Below are 18,312 nucleotides of genomic sequence, written 5' to 3' on the forward strand. Positions count from 1 at the left end.
ATTTAATCAAGAGTATGACAAAAAGGAGGGAAGTCTTAGAAAGATCCTAAATTAAGATGCAGAAACACAGTCCATGAAGAGGCTGGTTTGACTAGAACAAAAGAACCTGACAGAACTGCAGAGGTTAGATAGAAAACAATTGCTGTCTTCGACCCCTTAGCATCCAGGAAATATGCACTATGTTCTCAGTGCTGAATTAAAATGACATCTCTGAATACCACTTCTGGTTTTTCAAAGGCACAGAAAGAGCACATATATATCAAAGTACCTGGAATTCTAGCAACAGCACATCTGATATGAATAAATAACAGTAAGCTTCCTAAGACTTGTTACAGACTCAAGAAATTGGCATTCCTTATTTGATTAAGGTGTTTGACAACTTTCTAAGAAACAACTGTCCCTAACATTCTCTGCTGTTGATTCAGGTTCTCAATTGCATACTATCCAAAGAGACCACACCTTTTCCTTGCGTTCAGTTCTCTTTAGCTCAGAGGTGGAGCTCACAGGATGTTCCACTGTGGTGAATCCACTAGTCCCCTGAAGCTCTGCCACTTGTACTACAGAGCACACCACGTTTGTGGCCTTCCTCAGAATGGAGAGAAACCATTGGCTGACATACGAACGAGATGAATGACATAAATCCAGCTGACTTATTATTGAGACTGTAATATTTCTCCATCTCAAAAGGGGCCTTCTATGAATATTTTTGGAGTTTTTTTCTGGTCTAAAGTACCGCTGGCTAGTTTGGTATGACACAGTAAAAACCACTTCCCATAATAAGTTTAAGCCAATATTAGGTGATGTGCTGTGATACTGCTTCAATCACGAAAATGATGTGTCAGTCAGATAACATTTCAAAATAAAAATGGAACCCCGTCAAATTGACAGAACTGACTTTTATTTTGTGATGGTTTAAGAATCAAACAACCTGATGCTAATTGGAAAGATGTGGAGGACCTTTCTTGACTCCTGACAGTGACTCAGCTCATTTTATTAACAAGTTAAAGCTAAATTATGAATCAATGCCCACCAAGCAGAAAAAAATGCCAGTTTCCCACAAAAAATTGCAATGTGTGATAAACCTATTTCCGTTAAGAACACTGCCGGAGTTTTTACTGGGGGATTTCCCAGGCAAACAGAGGCAAAATATATAAACGAAAAGCGGAAAGTAAGCACATTTCCTCTTAGTGTTTTTATGTTTTACACTAATGCAAACACAGTGAATATTCAGGGCTGTTTCATGTCATCCTCCTCTCCAAACCTGATCGGAAGAGATAACCTTCTCCACACTTGCCCATTCCAGTTGGACTGGGACAGGGATGGGGCATACATCCTGTGGGAAGAGCAGAGCAGCAAGCCACAAAAGTGAAACGTCCACTGCATTCACCCAGCCGCATAAAGTACCACCATCTTCCCCTTCCACTTCATCTTCCCTTCCATGATCAGTTACATTATCAACACTGTAATCATTTCAAGCCCTCCAGAATCTAAACCTGACTCTTTCAGCCAACCCAAGATTGCCTGTCTTTATGTTAGCAGCAGCAGCTACTGAGTGCCTGCTTCATGCCAGGTAATATGCTAAGTGCTTAACCTGCTTTGGTTCATTTACAGCTAATTCCCTATGAGCTGCAAACGGAGTCTCAGAAGAGCTCAGGAACAGTGCATCTTCAATGTATTTCTGCCAAAAGTGTTTATAATGAATCTGTTGAGTAAGAAACAATCATACAAATTCAAACTGCAAAACATTCTGCAAAAGAAATGTCCTGAGTTCCTAAAAAACTGCCAGTGTCATGAAAGACAATAATAATAATGATGATAAAAAAATTTAAAAGCTGGAAAATTTCATTAGATTCAAGAAGACCAAAAAGAAATAAGAATTGTGATCCTTGTTAGATCCTGGATCATAAAAAGGAAAAAAATAAAAAAAAATAGCTTAAAAAATATTATTCCCACAATTGAGGAAATTTGAATATTGATTGTATATTAGATAATAATAATTGTAAATGTTAAATTTCCTGAGTGTGATAATGTATTGTGGTTATGTAGGAGAATGGCCTTCTTAGGGGATCTCTCCCGAAATAATTAGGGTTAAAGCTCAATGATATTTGCAACAATCTCTCAGATCATTCAGAAAAAACAGGCAAGCAAACAAACAAATGAAGGATCTCTCAAGTTACAGCGGCAGAGACAAAAAGAGATAGCCAGAAACAGAGAAGGCTGGCAAAATATTAACAAGGGGTGAATATGGGTGTAGGGTATATGGGTGTTCATTGTACTATTCTTCCAGTTTCTTAAAAATGTTATAAACTCTCAAAAGAGAGAACTGAATAAATGAAACATGGTGAAATGTTAAAAACAACAACCCAGGCATCCAAAGCATCTATGGAACACATGCAAACAATTAGTAATGGTGGGAGCTGGCATTTAGATATAAGATTTTTGGGCTGTTCTTCCTGACTCCACTGATGGCTAAAACCTTTTTCTATATGTATTATTTTAATGGCTGTGTACAAAAAGAAGCTACATGGATTGCTTTACTCTTATATTCTAGTAAAGAGTAGTTGTGACTACAAGTAAGACGAGATGAAAGAAGAGTCTCAATGGATGGTTTCTTAGTTTCACTATTCTGATAATTAGTAAACAGAAATCTCCTTTAAAATGTGGTCAAAACAAGAAGAGAGAATTCTCATGCACGTGGCACTTTTAACATATGCTACTGACCCCATAAGCAAGAGACCTACCTTGCATCTCCAACAGAGAGTGATACTACTTTACTACATCAGCCAGAGGAAGAAAAGATCCCTTCTTGTCCAGGAATGGCTCAGCCAATGGGAGACTGCCATAACTCAGCCAGTGAAAAGTCACTAAACTTGGAACTGTCCATTTCCTCCAATGTATTCTCCATTACAACAGCCCCTCCCAAGTCCCTAAGTGTATACTTCTCCTTTGTTTTTCTGGGCTTGCATATGGTTTGCCATTATTAGCTGAATATCCTGAATTGCAATTCTTTCTTGTTCACAAATAAACCCATTTCTCTGCAGATATTTCTGGCTATTTGTTTAAAGGTCAACACTACCTAGGGGGGTATGATTTGCAGCCAGGCAGAATGCAGTGAAATGAGTCTATGGCTAATATCATTCAAAACCCAATTGTAAATCAAATAAAATGCTAAAATGAATAAACACATCTCAACTTACAGGAATACATCTGATAATTGGAAAGATTGCCTGTCCTCAGTGTCTATGAACTTAATAGATGGTTATCATTCACACCACTTTGCTGATGGCTCCTGTGGGAGGAGGCTAATCATTTGTATATACTTTAACTGTAAAAGAAAAAATAACTGTAATTGCTAAAATAAGTCTGGCATCTTCTGGTCCATATTTCTACTGACCATCTGTCACAGCCACACAGATCCTTTACAACCACCTAAAATTCAAAACCTTCAATCCCTTAATAATTTTATAATTAATTTTTCTTTCCCACTTTCCCCTCAACTCAATACCCTCTTTTCCTCCATTTTCCATCTTGGTGTCTAAGGGTGAAACTCAGGGATGAATTTTGGCTTCTCCTCATTAAGTCCACATATACAAGAATAATTAGCAATCCTGCCTCTCAATAACTCTTGAATACCTTCCACATACTTAATGCTTTGCCTCAGTTCAAGTCCTCATATTGCTCACAAGGACTCCTACAATAATGTCCTATTTGTTTTCCCAACATGCTGTCCCCCGCTTCCAGCCTCAATTACTCCTATCTTGTCACCTGAATTCTTTCTCTATAATGATAATCTGATGGCTTTCTCTCATAATAAAAAGCCTATAATGGTTCTTGTCTAAGTTCCCACTGGACGATGTCACCGGAGCGAGGGGGACCTCCCTGTGTGTGTGTACTTGCCCCTCCCCATCTCTTGCTGCCTTGGGTGCAGTTCCCACTTATCCATCTGCAGAAGCCTTAGTCTTCCTTCAATACCTAGATTATTCAGTCTTTCTCCCCCCCCCCCCAGGCAGAGCTAGGGACATCTTCTTTGAGCTCTTGTGGCATCTTTATTATATCATTTATTCAAAAAGCATTACTATACTTTGTTTACATGTCTGTCCTCACCACTAAATCCCGTTAAGGGCAAAACCATTGTTCTAATAGTCTTTGTATCCCCAGCACCCGGCACAATGTACAACACAGAGCAGATTCTTATTAAATGAACAGATGTATTACTCTAAATAAAGGGATAGGCTTAAAATTTTAAAATATGGTTTATCGGACTTAAAACACATTAAAATATAAACAAACTCATAGACCACAGCAGCAATGATGAAACCATGTATTGCTGGTGAAATCCAAGACTCAGAGCTTTTATTCCTGCTTCCGATTCACAGCCCAGTGGTCTGCCTACCAAATGCTGAACTCTCTAGGATTCCACAGGGATGCCCACAGGGACATTTTCCCCCTGTGGATGTCTGAGAGTAACCCCTAGGTAGCTCAAATCAAGGCAGATGGCAAGTGGAGAGAATGGCACACTGCTCACGTCACGGGAGCGTTAGGCAGCCCAAAGACGGGGGCTGAAGTGTCAAGATTTTAAAATTTTCTTTCAGAAACTCTTCACAAGGGTGGCATCAACATGAAGTCTTATGTGAATTGTCCCTCTCTCGTCACCCGTATACAATACTGTGCCCTTTAATGCTGTATTCTCAATCGAACACTACTGATCTATGCGCTGGAAGGTACCATTCATCCTGATTTGGAAAACATCTCAATCTGTAGGGACATTAACTTCAAATTGAGTCCCTGAAACAAGCTAAGGGGAGATGGGGGAAGACAGAGGAGCTCTGACGTGCTTTCCCAGCATCAGACGCTTTGGTTGGCTGCAAATATCTTTTCATTTTTTTCTCACGGAAAATAAAACAGATGAGATATTTGATCCATGTGCTTTGTGTATGTACTTTTAAAATATCATCTTTGGGGAACTCAACCCACCAATGGATTATTAATAAAATTCAGCAACTGTCAAAGCACTTTATTTCTCCATGTGGAAGGAGGTTTGGCTGCAACACCTATTAGAAGAGAGAGACAGATGGCCTTACCTCTCAGCTCCTGCGTCCACAGCTGTGAGTGGAGGTAACTGGGAGGAGGGGTTGTGGGGGCTCCCCTGTACAGTATGTCCTGGAGAAGGGTGACTGACAGGATGTGGGGGTGGCACGGCCCCAGCAGCTGTTCCACTTCGGCTTGAATGATTGCTGGAGAAAATGGAAGCTGAAATCAAGAGAAAACAAGCGTCAGACTGCGCCCCAAGTGAAACCCACATTTTTTAAATACCAAAGGCTGACAGCAAACATATTTTAGAGGATCGTTTGTTTTTATCCTGGTGGTTTTAAGGGAACAGTTCTCCCCTTATTGGATATACACAGCTTTTGTTTTCATGGTAGAACAGGTCCCCCAGTGAATGAGCCTTTAGGGCTGTCCAGGGAGCTCACACTCAGCTGGTTCCAGGCTGACATTCACGGTGTCCCATAAGCATTGCCTTGTCCCACTACAATCCTGTCTGGACACAGTACAATTACTCCATCTTATAATGTTTACATGTGAGCCAAGGTCTCTGCATTAACACTTTTCAATCAGATAACCGAAGATTCGCTCAAAGGGTACAGCATAGGCCTTCTTCCTCGTCTCATCACTGCTGCAAGCCACTGCGGGTCTCTCTCTGTCACTGCTGAATCGTGTAATGAGAATGGAGCTTCCCCTGATTCTAGCACCAATGCAGGATCCTACCCTCTTTTAACTTCAGAGTCTAACTGACCCCAGGCATTTCCCCAATGGTATGATGGAGGGATGCACTTGGTCTTCATCAGGAATGAGTCTTCTCCTAACACTGCAAAATATAAAAAGGGGGGTCTCACACACACCTCTGGGATATGCCCTCGCTGTCGCCTCATGTGACACAGTGAGTTACAGCCTCGTTCATAAGGGCAGCCTAGCCTCTGAGAAGTGTACGTGACGTCAAACTTAAATATATGCCCATTTAGATCAGCTAATTGGTACGATGTCACAGAAGAAACTAGGGCTTGTCACTTTCAGAGTCTGTCACTATCAGAGAGGTACTCTCAGAGTCTGGGACCTACTCAGACATCTCATTACAGTGCAATCACACTAGCATCATTATGCTGACTCTCTTTAACTCCTTTCCCTATACAAAGCAATGCTGACCTTTATACCCATCCCTGCTCTTTTTGAACTTACTCTACTGATATCAAAGAACAGACTTTTTAAAAATAAAAGAAATCAGGCTAAGGATTAAGAAAAAGAAGCCACCTAATCAAAGAGATTTGAGGGTTTAAAAGTTCAGGGAGCTGTATTTTTAGACCAGTACCATTTTTCTCCAATCTCTCCAGGGTAGAATTAATACCCCAGATGACCCAGCCCCCAAAAGCTTAATCTAATGAAATAAGAGTTCAAGCGCTTAAAGGAACAAGTGAAAAGGCAGTTATCATCTTCCTGCTTAAAAAGCTACTGACAGGGGTGTGATCTAATTTGAAGGGTTTATTTCTGGTAAGTCAGCACTGTGTCAGGTTAACTCCTGTCCTTGGAAGCCTGCATTCTCTGCAGCCCTCCAGGTCTTCAAGAGGTGGAGTGACTGCAAAATGCTTACCAGCTCAAAACGGCAATGCTGAGCGTCTGTTGTGCATCAGCCTCCAGAAAAGTTGCACATTTGCAAACTTGTTACAGTCACCTTATGAATCACTACCCTCATTTATGCTCAGCTCACTCAGGCAACCACAATTCTGCTTGTATTCCAAATAATTTTACCCAAGAGGGAAGGCTGTTTGGATTCACTGTGGCAATAGTTTTAGGACTGGTGTTCATCAGCATGGAGCTCAGTGTTTTATATACTATTCCAAAAACTAATGGAATAATAAGAGGTCACAGAGACACTATGGAAACACAGTTAATTTATTTTCCTGCCTTAATAGTAATGTGAGCACTCCTATTTGTTTTGTTGTAGTTGCTGGATGCACCCATCGCTTATTATTCCCCTGAAAGTACTTTTGTATGTCTGTGTATATGTTTATCACAAGGTAAGCACTTGCCCCTGCTGTTTATAACCCCATGGGCAACGGGAAACTTGGTGTGCACACTCTGTACTCTACTTGATTGTTCAACAGAAAATGCATTACCTCCCAGAGGTCTACATTAGCTATATAGGCAACATTTTTGCATTAGCTGCAATGAAACAGGCTGGGAAATTAGGTGTTTTTTTTCTGCAGCTTGCTGCACACTGAAAGCTAAACCTGATTAAAGGCCTTGCTTCATCTCATTCAACAGCCAGGACCAACCGTCCATTATCATCTATCCACCATCCATCCATTCATTCATCCAATAATCCACCAAACATTTTTAACTCAATATTTATTAAGTAATTGCATGCTAGCACGCTACTATATGTGAGTCCCTGTTCTTGAAGAGGTTGTAATTTAATGAGGGAAAGAGACGTCTATACATCAATTCTACCAAATACAAGACCTACTGATACAGAATATCAGTGTTCAAAGCACTTTAACACATCATTTCATTTGTGGCCCCACAGTATGCCCAAATTCTGGCCAAACCAGAGAACTGACCGCACCTCAAATAATTTATGACAATTTTATGCTACTGTGCTTTTGCTTATATTGTGCTTAATACCAGAGCATCACAGAAGCTTGAGGGCAGAAAGCTACAGGTACACGGTGCAGTTGAGGAAAGAAGCTACCAATAGTGGTGCAGATAGCAATAGAGAGGTGGAATAGATGATGGAGAGGATACAAGGTGGGACATAAGAGGTGACTGGTACAGAGCCAAAGGCTTAGACACATGCCTGCCAACTGTGCTGATGTCAAGCGTTGACTGACCAATAGTCAAACACACAACTACAGACATCTCTTCCATCCACTGCTATAGCTAGTGAGTGGCACTGAAATGGGTGGCGGCCCTTTGAATGGAGGCCCCATGAGAATGAGAAAGGGAAGGATTTAGGGTACAATTTAAAGTCTGAATATCGAAAGTATACTGGACAGTTTCCCGCATAGGGCATAAGAAATTATCTCTTGGCAAAATGAGGCCTATGAGTTGCTTGTGTTTTCTAACAGATAAGATGAGAAGTATAGAACAAACTCTTCTGGTGAAATAACTTAGTAGAAACTTACGATGAAGCATCTAAACAGAGCAGTTTAAATGCAAAGTCCATGGCAAGACTGCTATTTGTAGATGTTGCCTGTGACTAGTATAATGACCAGAGATTTCGAGGAAATAACAGGAGACAGAGCATGTCTTTCCAACATATATACAACCCCCATTTCATATACCTTTCCAATTAACTGGACAAAATTCTGGAGTCAGCTGTAGCTTCAGCAGGATTGCACTTGGCCTCTCCTGAAGATCCACATTTCTCAGAAATTTTCACTATGGCACAGGAAATGCCAACTATATCACAGTCATACACCCAGGATTGCAACTGACTTAATCCAGCCTAAGAATGTTATTTTATTCAGTCAAATGGAATTTTCCAGCCCCTACTCTGTACTAGGCAGGTGCTAGTTTCTCAGTGTTTGAAGTCTGAATACCTGCTGACTTTACATAGACCTGCCACCGCAACACATGCTTCCAGATAAATGCTCTGGCTTTACAAAGTGATTTCTTAACCCCAGGAAGAAAATCTCCATGTTAAAGTGCAATTCTAAGGTCATTCACAAAAGGAAAATATTTCCTTCCATACGCACTCAAAATGATTTTCCAAACTCAACCAATGGGGCATATGAGGCCTATTGATCAAAGCATAAGAAATAAAACTGATTCCTCCAGAATCCAGGGCAATATTAACAAAACTGTTGTGATCAAATCAAGCGGCACACACAGGCTGCCCACAGGGGCAGCCTTCATTGTCTGGCGTCACCTCAGGGGTCAGTCCTGCTTTCAAGGCTGGAAGAGGACTTTTAGGTGAACCTCCAGACGGGGCTGATGACTGGCAGCTGGAACAACTGATTAGGCACGGCAGATGAACATATTGGAAATTCTTATTGCTTTTGTGATTAAGAGATGGTGAACTCCCCAAGGAAATAAAAGCCTAGTCTTAAGATGAATTCGTGAGCAGAGGACTAGGAACTAGCTAGCCTCCCTGCTGCTCTGAGCTTTCTCCCTCTCTGGGGCTTGGCTGACTGCCGCTGCCACCCTGTCCCTGTGGAAGTCGGCGGAGGTAACTCAGTGGGCCTTTATAACACTGAAAAGCAGCATCTGCTGATCTTTGTGGTACCCAGATACCATCTCACTGATGATGACACCTGAGTATTCTAGCCTGGTGCCTTTAACTAGATCAGGTTAATTTGGGTTAATAGGTAGTTCTTTCTCTACCCAAATAAAAATAATCTCTCTTTCTGATGAGTACAGACACGATGCCCTTGGGGATACCTCAGCTGTCATATTCATTGTGTGAATGGAGGAAGGGAGAGAGTATTAGTTGCTTCCCCAAATGAAGCCTAATTCTCTCAGGCCCATCCCCAGAGCCAGGGAAGGCTACCATAGACATTGCCTGGTGACTATTTCCATCATTTTAAAGGCAGGGAAGACCTCCCTTGCCAGGATAAGGTATATTCAAAAACAGCCAATTGGAGTGCATACTGCATTTGAAAACAATATGGGTAACTAGAGTACTACTTCTCAAGCTTTAATGTGCAAACAAATCACCAGGGTAGACTATTGATTCTGATTCACTAGGCCTTACAGGCAGTGAGTGCTGAGATTCTGAACTTCTATCACAATCCCCAAGTTCCTAGAGAAGTTTAGGCTGCTGATCTATGACTATTTTGAACAGTCAAATACAAATGTGTGCCGGGCCACATTTGATCTGCATTTCACTTTCTTGCTTCCCCATACCTCAGAATCAATAGCTAGCATGTATTGAGTACTTTGCAAACCTTTCCCCAGTATACTGACAAGGAACTTAAGGTCTAATTTGGCTCCTGATTAGGTTACCTAAGTCATACGGCTTCTAAGTAGTGGGGCTAGAATTCAAGCCCAGGGAGCCTGATTTCAGATCACATGGCCCTAACCCTCATATCATAAAGTTTCTCAAATGCAGGATGAATTCAAGAAAAGGCGTAAGAAAACCCCTTATCAGAATCCCTCAACAGTCCATTTGCAAAGGTTGCTTGGAGTCACTAGCTTTCACCACCAAAATGCTGATTAGGATGCATTCCCTTTTCTGTTTCTACCCATGCTAAAAATCACTGAAGTGACCTCAGCATGGGTGAGAGAAATTTTCCAGCTCTGAAAATTCATTCAGGCAAGAAATTAACTGAATTATTTGGTTTGGAAAACAAACAGCTGGTAGGAAACAGGAAATATGCTTTCTCCCTCAAATAAAGATTTCAGATGCTTGTCAGAGGCATATCGATCCGCTGGTGGGAAAGAAGGCAGGCAAAGAGGGGCAATTCATGAGCAATCAGATCTATGTACTTGTTACAAGTGAAAGGTCACCACCTCTGCCAATAGTAATGCATGGAGGAGAGATGTGCTGGGCAGATCTGCTGCCACTGAGCTGTGACAACAGTCAGTATATATTCAGAGTCATTTATAATTACTTAAAAGCCATCATGTTGCTCTAATGCTAGGACCTTGAGAAATGACATTTAATACTTGGGCAGGTACACGGGAAGGGGCAGGGGCTCACCATTCATTTATTTGGCAGTATTTCCAGGGCCAAGGCACTGCATAGTAAACTAACCAATGAAACCAGGCCAAGCAAACTTTCACAGATCTATTAAAAAGAATTACAAAAGGCTCCACGCAAATGGTGAGTTGAATCCTGTCTCTCTGTCTCTTCCCTCCATTCTCCCAGGAGAAAGTTGAACCTGGGAAGGATTCAGAAAACAGTTAAACTGCAAAGAAATGTTGACTGGTTTGGTCGCTCCAGAAATTGGGCACTACAGAGAGAACGTGCATCAGGATGGTTATTAAGAGAACAAAATGCACCCACTTGCAGTCAAATAAACTTGTGTTCCAATCTTAGCTTTACCAAGTATTAGCAAGGTGTCTTGGGCAAGTCACTTAATCAAAGTTCAGTTTCTTTATCTCTCTCTCTTTTTTAATTTTTCTTAAGTGAGAAACAGGGAGGCAGAGAGACAGACTTCTGCACGTACTCCGACTGGGATCCACCTGGCAAGCCCCCTATGGGGCGATGCTCTGCCCCTCTGGGGTCATTGCTCTGTTGCTCAGCAACCAAGCTATTTTAGCACCTGAGGCAATGCCAAGGAGCCATCCTCAGTCCCTGGGTCCAACTTGCTCCAACCAAGCCATGGCTGCAGGAGGGGAAGAGAGAGACAAAGAGAGAGAGAAGGGAGAGGGGGAGGGTGGAGAATCAGATGGTCGCCTCGCCTGTGTGCCCTGACTTGGAATCAAACCCAGGACATCCACACACAAGGCCAATGCTCTGCCACTGAGCCAACCAGCCAGGCTATTTTCTTCATCTTAAATAAGGGTAATACCTCACAGGATAGTAAGGAGGATTATATAATATACACAGAACACTTAGCACAATGTCTAGGCCATGCTTAAGTGCTCAATAAACCACTGCAGCTATTCTTTGGCTATTAATATTATTGTAATGATTACTATTATTAATAGGATAGGGAAGAGAACAGCGTAGCTGCTCCAAAATGGCTGATCTCTAGAGTATGGCAGTGATTTCAAGCGGTGTGCGTAAAAAATTTTAAAACATACAATACCTGACTATGTAGTCAGGTGCACTGATCTCTTTTTCCTTAGACTGTCAAATAAAAAAAATGACAATAGCTAACACAACAATAGCTATCTGGTGTGGATGCCCTGTCTTGAACCATAAATATATACAGTGTGTCCGTAAAGTCATGGTGCACTTTTGACAGGTCACAGGAAAGCAACAAAAGACGATAGAAATGTGAAATCCACACCAAATAAAAGGAAAACTCTCCCAGTTTCATACCTATTCAGTGCAGTTCGATGTGGGCTCACGCACAGATTTTTTAGGGCTCCTTAGGTAGCTATCCCATATAGCCTCTACAGACTCATCACTGACTGATGGCCTACCAGAACAGGGTTTCTCCACCAAACTGCCGGTTCCTTCAACTGCTTATCCCACCGAGTAATGTTATTCCTATGTGGTGGTGCTTCATTATAAACGCACCGATATTCATGTTGCACTTTGGTCACGGATTCGAATTTAGCGAGCCACAGAACACACTGAACTTTCCTCTGTGCCGTCCACATCTTGACTGGCATGGCTGTGGGCTGCTCCGCTGTATACATGGCGTTACGTCATCATCTGCGCATGCGCACATGCTGCCACATCATCCTAAAGAAACTGGGGGTGTTTTCCTTTTATTTGGTGCAGATTTCACATTTCTATCGTCTTTTGTCGCTTTCCTGTGACCGGTCAAAAGTGCACCATGACTTTACAGACACACTGTAGGTCATTATAATAGAGTTCTATTTCACTGATCATGTCACATAATAAGGTTGCATTTGGTTAGTTAATTTTTGGTACCAGAATTTCTGATATATAACCATAGGCTGCTGATTTTTTAAAAAGTTACTTTGGAGCAAAAAGGTTAGGTGGCTACTTTTTTTTTTTTTTTGTAAATCAATCAAAATTATACCTAATTTTTTTTTTTGGTCATATTAGCAAAAAATAAATGTTTTCTCGGTGTGCTGCAGAATTTTAGTAATTAGTTTATGTGTGCTATGAGATGAAAAATGCTGAAAATTGCTGGTGTATAGCCTCTTATCTACAAATGTATATAAATATAAAATGTGGACTAGGATCATTTAAAATTCGGAAGAGTCTACACATCATGCTCTCTAATAAGTTTTTTTTTTTTGGTCAATTTTTCTAGTGCAAGTGGCTATAAAGTGTTCAGGACCTGAGAAAAAATCCTCACAGGGTTAAAAAATGTTGCAGTATATTTTGCTTGAGCAATACACACCTTGGGTTACAATCCAGAATGCTTCAGTTTAAAAGATAACAAGTCATTATCATGCATGGCTTCACTTCTGTTAAGGAGTGAAAATGGGCTGTTACTAAAATGTCAACACAATTGTCCCTCTTGAAGTACTTTTACATTTTCAGCACTTCTTTTTGTTTGTTTCTCCAAAAGCACAAAGATCCAGCCTTGGTTAATTTTCAGAATTCATAGAAGACTGCCCTTCAGTCATTCTGAAGAAAATGACAAATATTAGAGGGTGACTGGAGTTTGCTCCCCAACAGTGAAAATTTAGGCCCCAATGCCATCTGCAGTTCTTTGCATTTCACCCTGGAGCTTTAATTGCATTGCCTTTCAGTGAAAAAATGCTCTCAAGACCTAAATCCACAAACCAGAGAGAGTTTCTAACAAAGAAAAGGCCTCACGTCAGAGTCACTTGGAAGGCTGCATTTGATACTGAGGTTAATTGGAGAATGGAGAGATGCCACAGCTAATCCTTGTCTCGTTCCCTATCTGTAATGGGGGCTAGTTTCCCTCTGTTTCCTTCTAACGTCTGGGCATTCCCCCTTTCCTCTCTCCAACAGGAAGGGCGTCGTTCCACATTCCACCTATAGTAGGAAAAAGCGGCTCCTTAAGGGTTTGCACAGTCATTTCTCTAATCTTTCCCTTCTCCTTGAGGCATGAATAATTTTAATACTGCCAATCCCTAAAAATCTATTCTTTCTGCCTGTCTTTTCCTCCCTCCTACTTTGCAGTGTAGAGTATCATTATCCAGCAGCCCCGATAAGAGGATAATGAAACAATCCCTTCTCAACCTGATCGGGTGGCTGTCAGACTAAAATGACAACACCAGTACATCCCTGACATGCTACCCTAAGCTAATTGATGGCAAACAATGGTAACTGTCACCACTGCTCTAAGACAAAGAAAACATACTTGTGTCACCTGATGGGAGAGCTCCCTAGCAACTGATAAACAGATGTGTTTGGGAGATGTTCTATTAAAGTAAGAGAGGGTACATCTCTGAAGAACATGCCTATTAACTTTGAGCTTAAGAGCACTGCTGTTCGCTGGGGAACAGAAATAAATATGGTAAAATGAGAATTTATTGATGTCTGCATAGTTGTATGAATATTCAGGTTCTCTTCAAACAGATATTCCCACATGAGCTCCAAGCTTCTGTGTAGGCTGGCTGCCCAATTACATTTCCACACCATGCGGCTGGATTTATAGCCAGGGAAGAAGTTATTAGTGTTTGAAAGGGGATGCATGCTTATATGCCTTTATAGAATACACCATGGTACAACTAGAAGATACTGGCATATGATAGCCTCATAAATGCCAAAGGTTACCATCAAACATACTGAAATACCGGGTGTAATTAAGTTCATGTTAGGAAAAGCTCCTGAAACATCTGCTTTTCAGAACAAAGACATTTTGTTACAAGTCAAATGCCATTATCTGGCAGCTCTCTCAACTTCTCTGGGACCAACACTTCATGCAGCCCTCTTGGGTCTTTTTCCAGACAACGCATGCCAATCTCACCTCAAATCTCACACCCCATCTTTCTTCCCTTTGCCTCCCAACTCACATACTCACTCACACACAGAGAATTAGTAACACAGAAAGTCAGTAAAATAATTTGAACAGGCAAACAACTCACATTCCCTTGTGAGAATTTCAGTATTGCCTCTGTAGGTTATGCTGTCTTCCCTTAGAGGCAGAGTCAGGGAAAACAAAGGAGACGGAGCAGGCAGGACCAACCATTCCTGGAAGCTCTGATAGGAATGATCCTCACCTTTTCCTTTAGAAATAAAGTCCAACTTAGAAACAAAAACAAGAGTTTTAATAGAAAGTATTTGGTTCTCTAACTCCTCATTTTTCATCCCTTAGCCATCTCCTACCTGTTCCATGTTGACTGAAAAAGATGTTTCCTCCCTTTCACACACTACAGCGATAATAACCCTAACCACTCCACTTCCACACGACTTCTGGAAACATCTCACCGGGAGGGCTTCTTGGAAACAGGTTTTTAGCACAGACAGCCAATCCAATTTTCAATGCCATATTCTTCTACTCAACTCAAGGGCTGATGTACCAACATTGAATTCTGCCCAGGGTATTTCTCCCTTTCCTCGGCTCTACAAACTGGAATAGCAACAGCCCTTTTTGGGGAACTCTGCTATGACAGGGAACGAAGTCTGCAGTTACCTCGAGCCTTGGGTAAAACTGTACAGATGGTGAAGCTAGTTTTGTTTTGACTATAGGGAAGCCCCTTTTCCTTTTTTTTCACACTTTGGTCACAAAGTGGATGCTCCTTCCATTTTGCCTTTAGATGTTTAGTGTTATCTCCTCGTTTACTCTGAAGATAAACTCTAATAAGTCATTCATGTGTTATCACGAATTTATGCCGCTACATAACCTTCAAGGAATTTTTACTTGAAGACTCTCCTCTAACTTGGGATGGAGGGTTCAGTCTTCAATTATTTAAGTTTCAGGCATCCTTGTTGCTGGCAGAAAGTGTACTCCGAGGAAGTAAGCATCTTCCCTGTTGAAATGTGACCAGATGGGCTCCTAAAGTTTGATATTTCAACTTTTTGCTTTTCTCATAGGCATTAATTTATATGTCAACAAGAGGCCTGGATTTGAGAAAACATAATCGATATTCAAGGGCTTGAGACTTCTCGTTTTAGCAAAAATAGACTTTGATAGAATAAAACAAGGGCTGCCCACTCTGACGGCTCTGCCAACCCTGGACTCATCGTCGCGGGAACCAAGTCACATCAGTCTTCCGGCAGCTTCTTCGTGAGGTGGAGCCACATTAGTCAGGCTTTACACCTTTCCTGCCAGGGTCCAGGCTGCTTCTGCAGATGTCTGCTTGCAATGTGATGGTTTCACCTGTGATAACCATTCGAGAGCCCTGCATCCGGGCTTCCACAGACTGCCCCAGGGAGGAGGAGGAGTTCTGGGCCAGGGTCTGGAGTGCACGTGGTCTGATTATTTTCAATTTCCTGTTTTACACAGTGGGCCTTATGTAATAATCACTAAACACCCATGTGCTAGAAGACTACTAAAGTATTTGCTAAATCTAAAATACTAAGGGGATAAACAAAACCTGGTAAGTATTGATAAACTTCTCAAACAAAATTTGACTGAATATATTCAAACCATAAGCTTCCTCAATTTCACTCAGTCACTGGTGAATGGCCCAGATGTAAGTGTAAAACAGTGGTCGGGGTACCCTTCCTGCACAGGGCCAGACAATAAAATATTTTCGGCTTGGCAGGCAAGGGGCATAGTCCTCATTTCTTTGACCAACCGTTCTCTTCTAAAGGCTAATAGTCTTTTTCCCTTACATTTTACATTTAAAAATCTTAAACCCATCATCTGAGGCCATGTAAAAACAGGAGGCCAAGAAAATATACAACCATATTGATCATAACCATTAATCCTCTTTCTACTTTCTTCCGTTTACCACACTCGCACAGGTTCATCACTGTTGATTAGGTGCATTTTCAACCTGGCACATTGGTACTCTGTATGACCAGCCTAAGTATACTTCTACCCCTCGTGGCAATGGAAAAATCATCTAATTTACAGATCTGAAAATAGGTCTTGAAGATGGGAGTTCGAAGTCCTCATCTTGAATCAAATTCTTCTCGGAGGGAATGCTATCTCTCAGTACAGCTGCTTCTGTACTCCATGTGCTAGCACCAGTGCTAAACAACATGGATAGAAAGGTAGCTCTAGTCCCTATTACAGGCACAAACTTGGTTCCTGAGTAATTCTCTAAGTCTTTAAGCAGAGAGGAAGAAAAAATAAAAAAAATAAAGAAAAGAGCGTTGGACTCTGGCCGTTTGGCCCAGTGGTAGAGCGTCGGCCCAGTGTGTGGAAGTTCCTGTTCAATTCCCAGCCAGGACACACAGGAGAGGCACCCATCTGCTTCTCTACCCTACCCCTTCTCCTTTCTCTCTATCTCTCGCTTCCCCTCCCGCAGTCAAGGCTCCATTGGAGCAAAGTTGTCCCGGGCACTGAGGATGGCTCCATGACCTCCACCTTAGGCACTAGAATGGCTTCGACTGCAGCAGAGCAATGTCCCAGATGAGCTGAGCATCGCCACCTGGTGGGCATGCCAGATGGATCCCTCTCAGGCGCATGCGGGAGTCTGTCGGACTGCCTCCCCACTTCTAACTTCGGGGAATGAATGAATAAATGAATGAATGAAGAAAGAAAGAAAGAAAGAAAGAAAGAAAGAAAGAAAGAAAGAAAGAAAGAAAGAAAGAAAGAAAGAAAGAAAGAAAGAAAGAAAGAAAGAAAGAAAGAAAGAAAGAAAGAAAGAGAAAGAAAGAGCATTGATTGAGCATCTCCCAGCTGCAGTGAGTGTATAGAATTCTTATAGGTGAAATCACTTAATTCTTTCAATAGTCCCAGGGAATCAGTACTTTTACCATCATTTTATAGAAGAATGAAAAGAAGTAACCTCCCTAAACTAAACATCTAGTGGTGAAGAGCCAGGACTGGAGCTAATGACTGCATGCTGTCTCTATAAAACAAAACCAAAGAAGCCATGCAAGATTTAAATATGGAAACCCTAAAACTTACCAGAAGCTAACATATATTTGTGATTTTGGAGGCATTGCCATCCAAGTGATGGGTTTTTTGTTCTAATTTGTTTTTCTTTAGAGACTTAGAGTAGATTTCCTTAATTTAAAAAATGCTATATAAACTACTAAAATATAAAATGTAGAGAACTATAGTTTTATTTTATTCACTAAATAAAATAAATTCTTAATATGCTAAATTCTTAATTTCTTTGCATTTCCATTCCCTCCCCCCATGTTTTTTTTCATGGGAGTAGTGGCCACCTAGCCAGGTAGCTCAGTTGGTTAGACCATTATCCCACTACACCATGGATGTGGGTTTGATCCCCAGTCAGGGTACATACAAGAACCAACTAATAAATGCATAAATAGGTGGAAAAACAAATCAATATTTCTCTCTCTCCCTCTAAAATCAATCAATAAATTAAAAAAGAAACGGGAATAAAATCGGAGTCTCCCTCCTTTTTTCAACAGGTGATACATTCCAAGACCTAGTGGATAATGCCTGAAACCACAGAGAGTATAGAACCCTATGTACACTGTATACTGTTTTATCCTATGCATATATACCTATAATAAAGTTTAATTTATAAACTACATACATAAGAGATTAATAATAATAATAAAATAGAAAAATTATAACAATATACTATAATAAATGAATGTAACTTTTCTCCCTTAAAATATTTTATTATATTGTAACTTACCTTTCCATTTAAAGGAAGCAC

General features: G+C 41.1%; 1 protein-coding gene across 3 annotated transcripts in view; it reads right to left on the reverse strand.

The window, feature by feature from the left end:
• Window positions 1-18,312, reverse strand: part of GLIS3 (GLIS family zinc finger 3) — a 521,995-nt gene that overhangs the window by 55,061 nt on the left and 448,622 nt on the right. For all 3 annotated transcript variants that reach the window (XM_066368078.1, XM_066368077.1, XM_066368079.1), the window contains one exon: window positions 5,082-5,250. In XM_066368078.1, the coding sequence (XP_066224175.1) occupies window positions 5,082-5,250 (169 nt within the window). The remainder of the gene's footprint in view (window positions 1-5,081; window positions 5,251-18,312) is intronic.

This window comes from Saccopteryx leptura, chromosome 2 (genome assembly GCF_036850995.1).
Source record: "Saccopteryx leptura isolate mSacLep1 chromosome 2, mSacLep1_pri_phased_curated, whole genome shotgun sequence".
Lineage (NCBI taxonomy): Eukaryota > Metazoa > Chordata > Mammalia > Chiroptera > Emballonuridae > Saccopteryx > Saccopteryx leptura.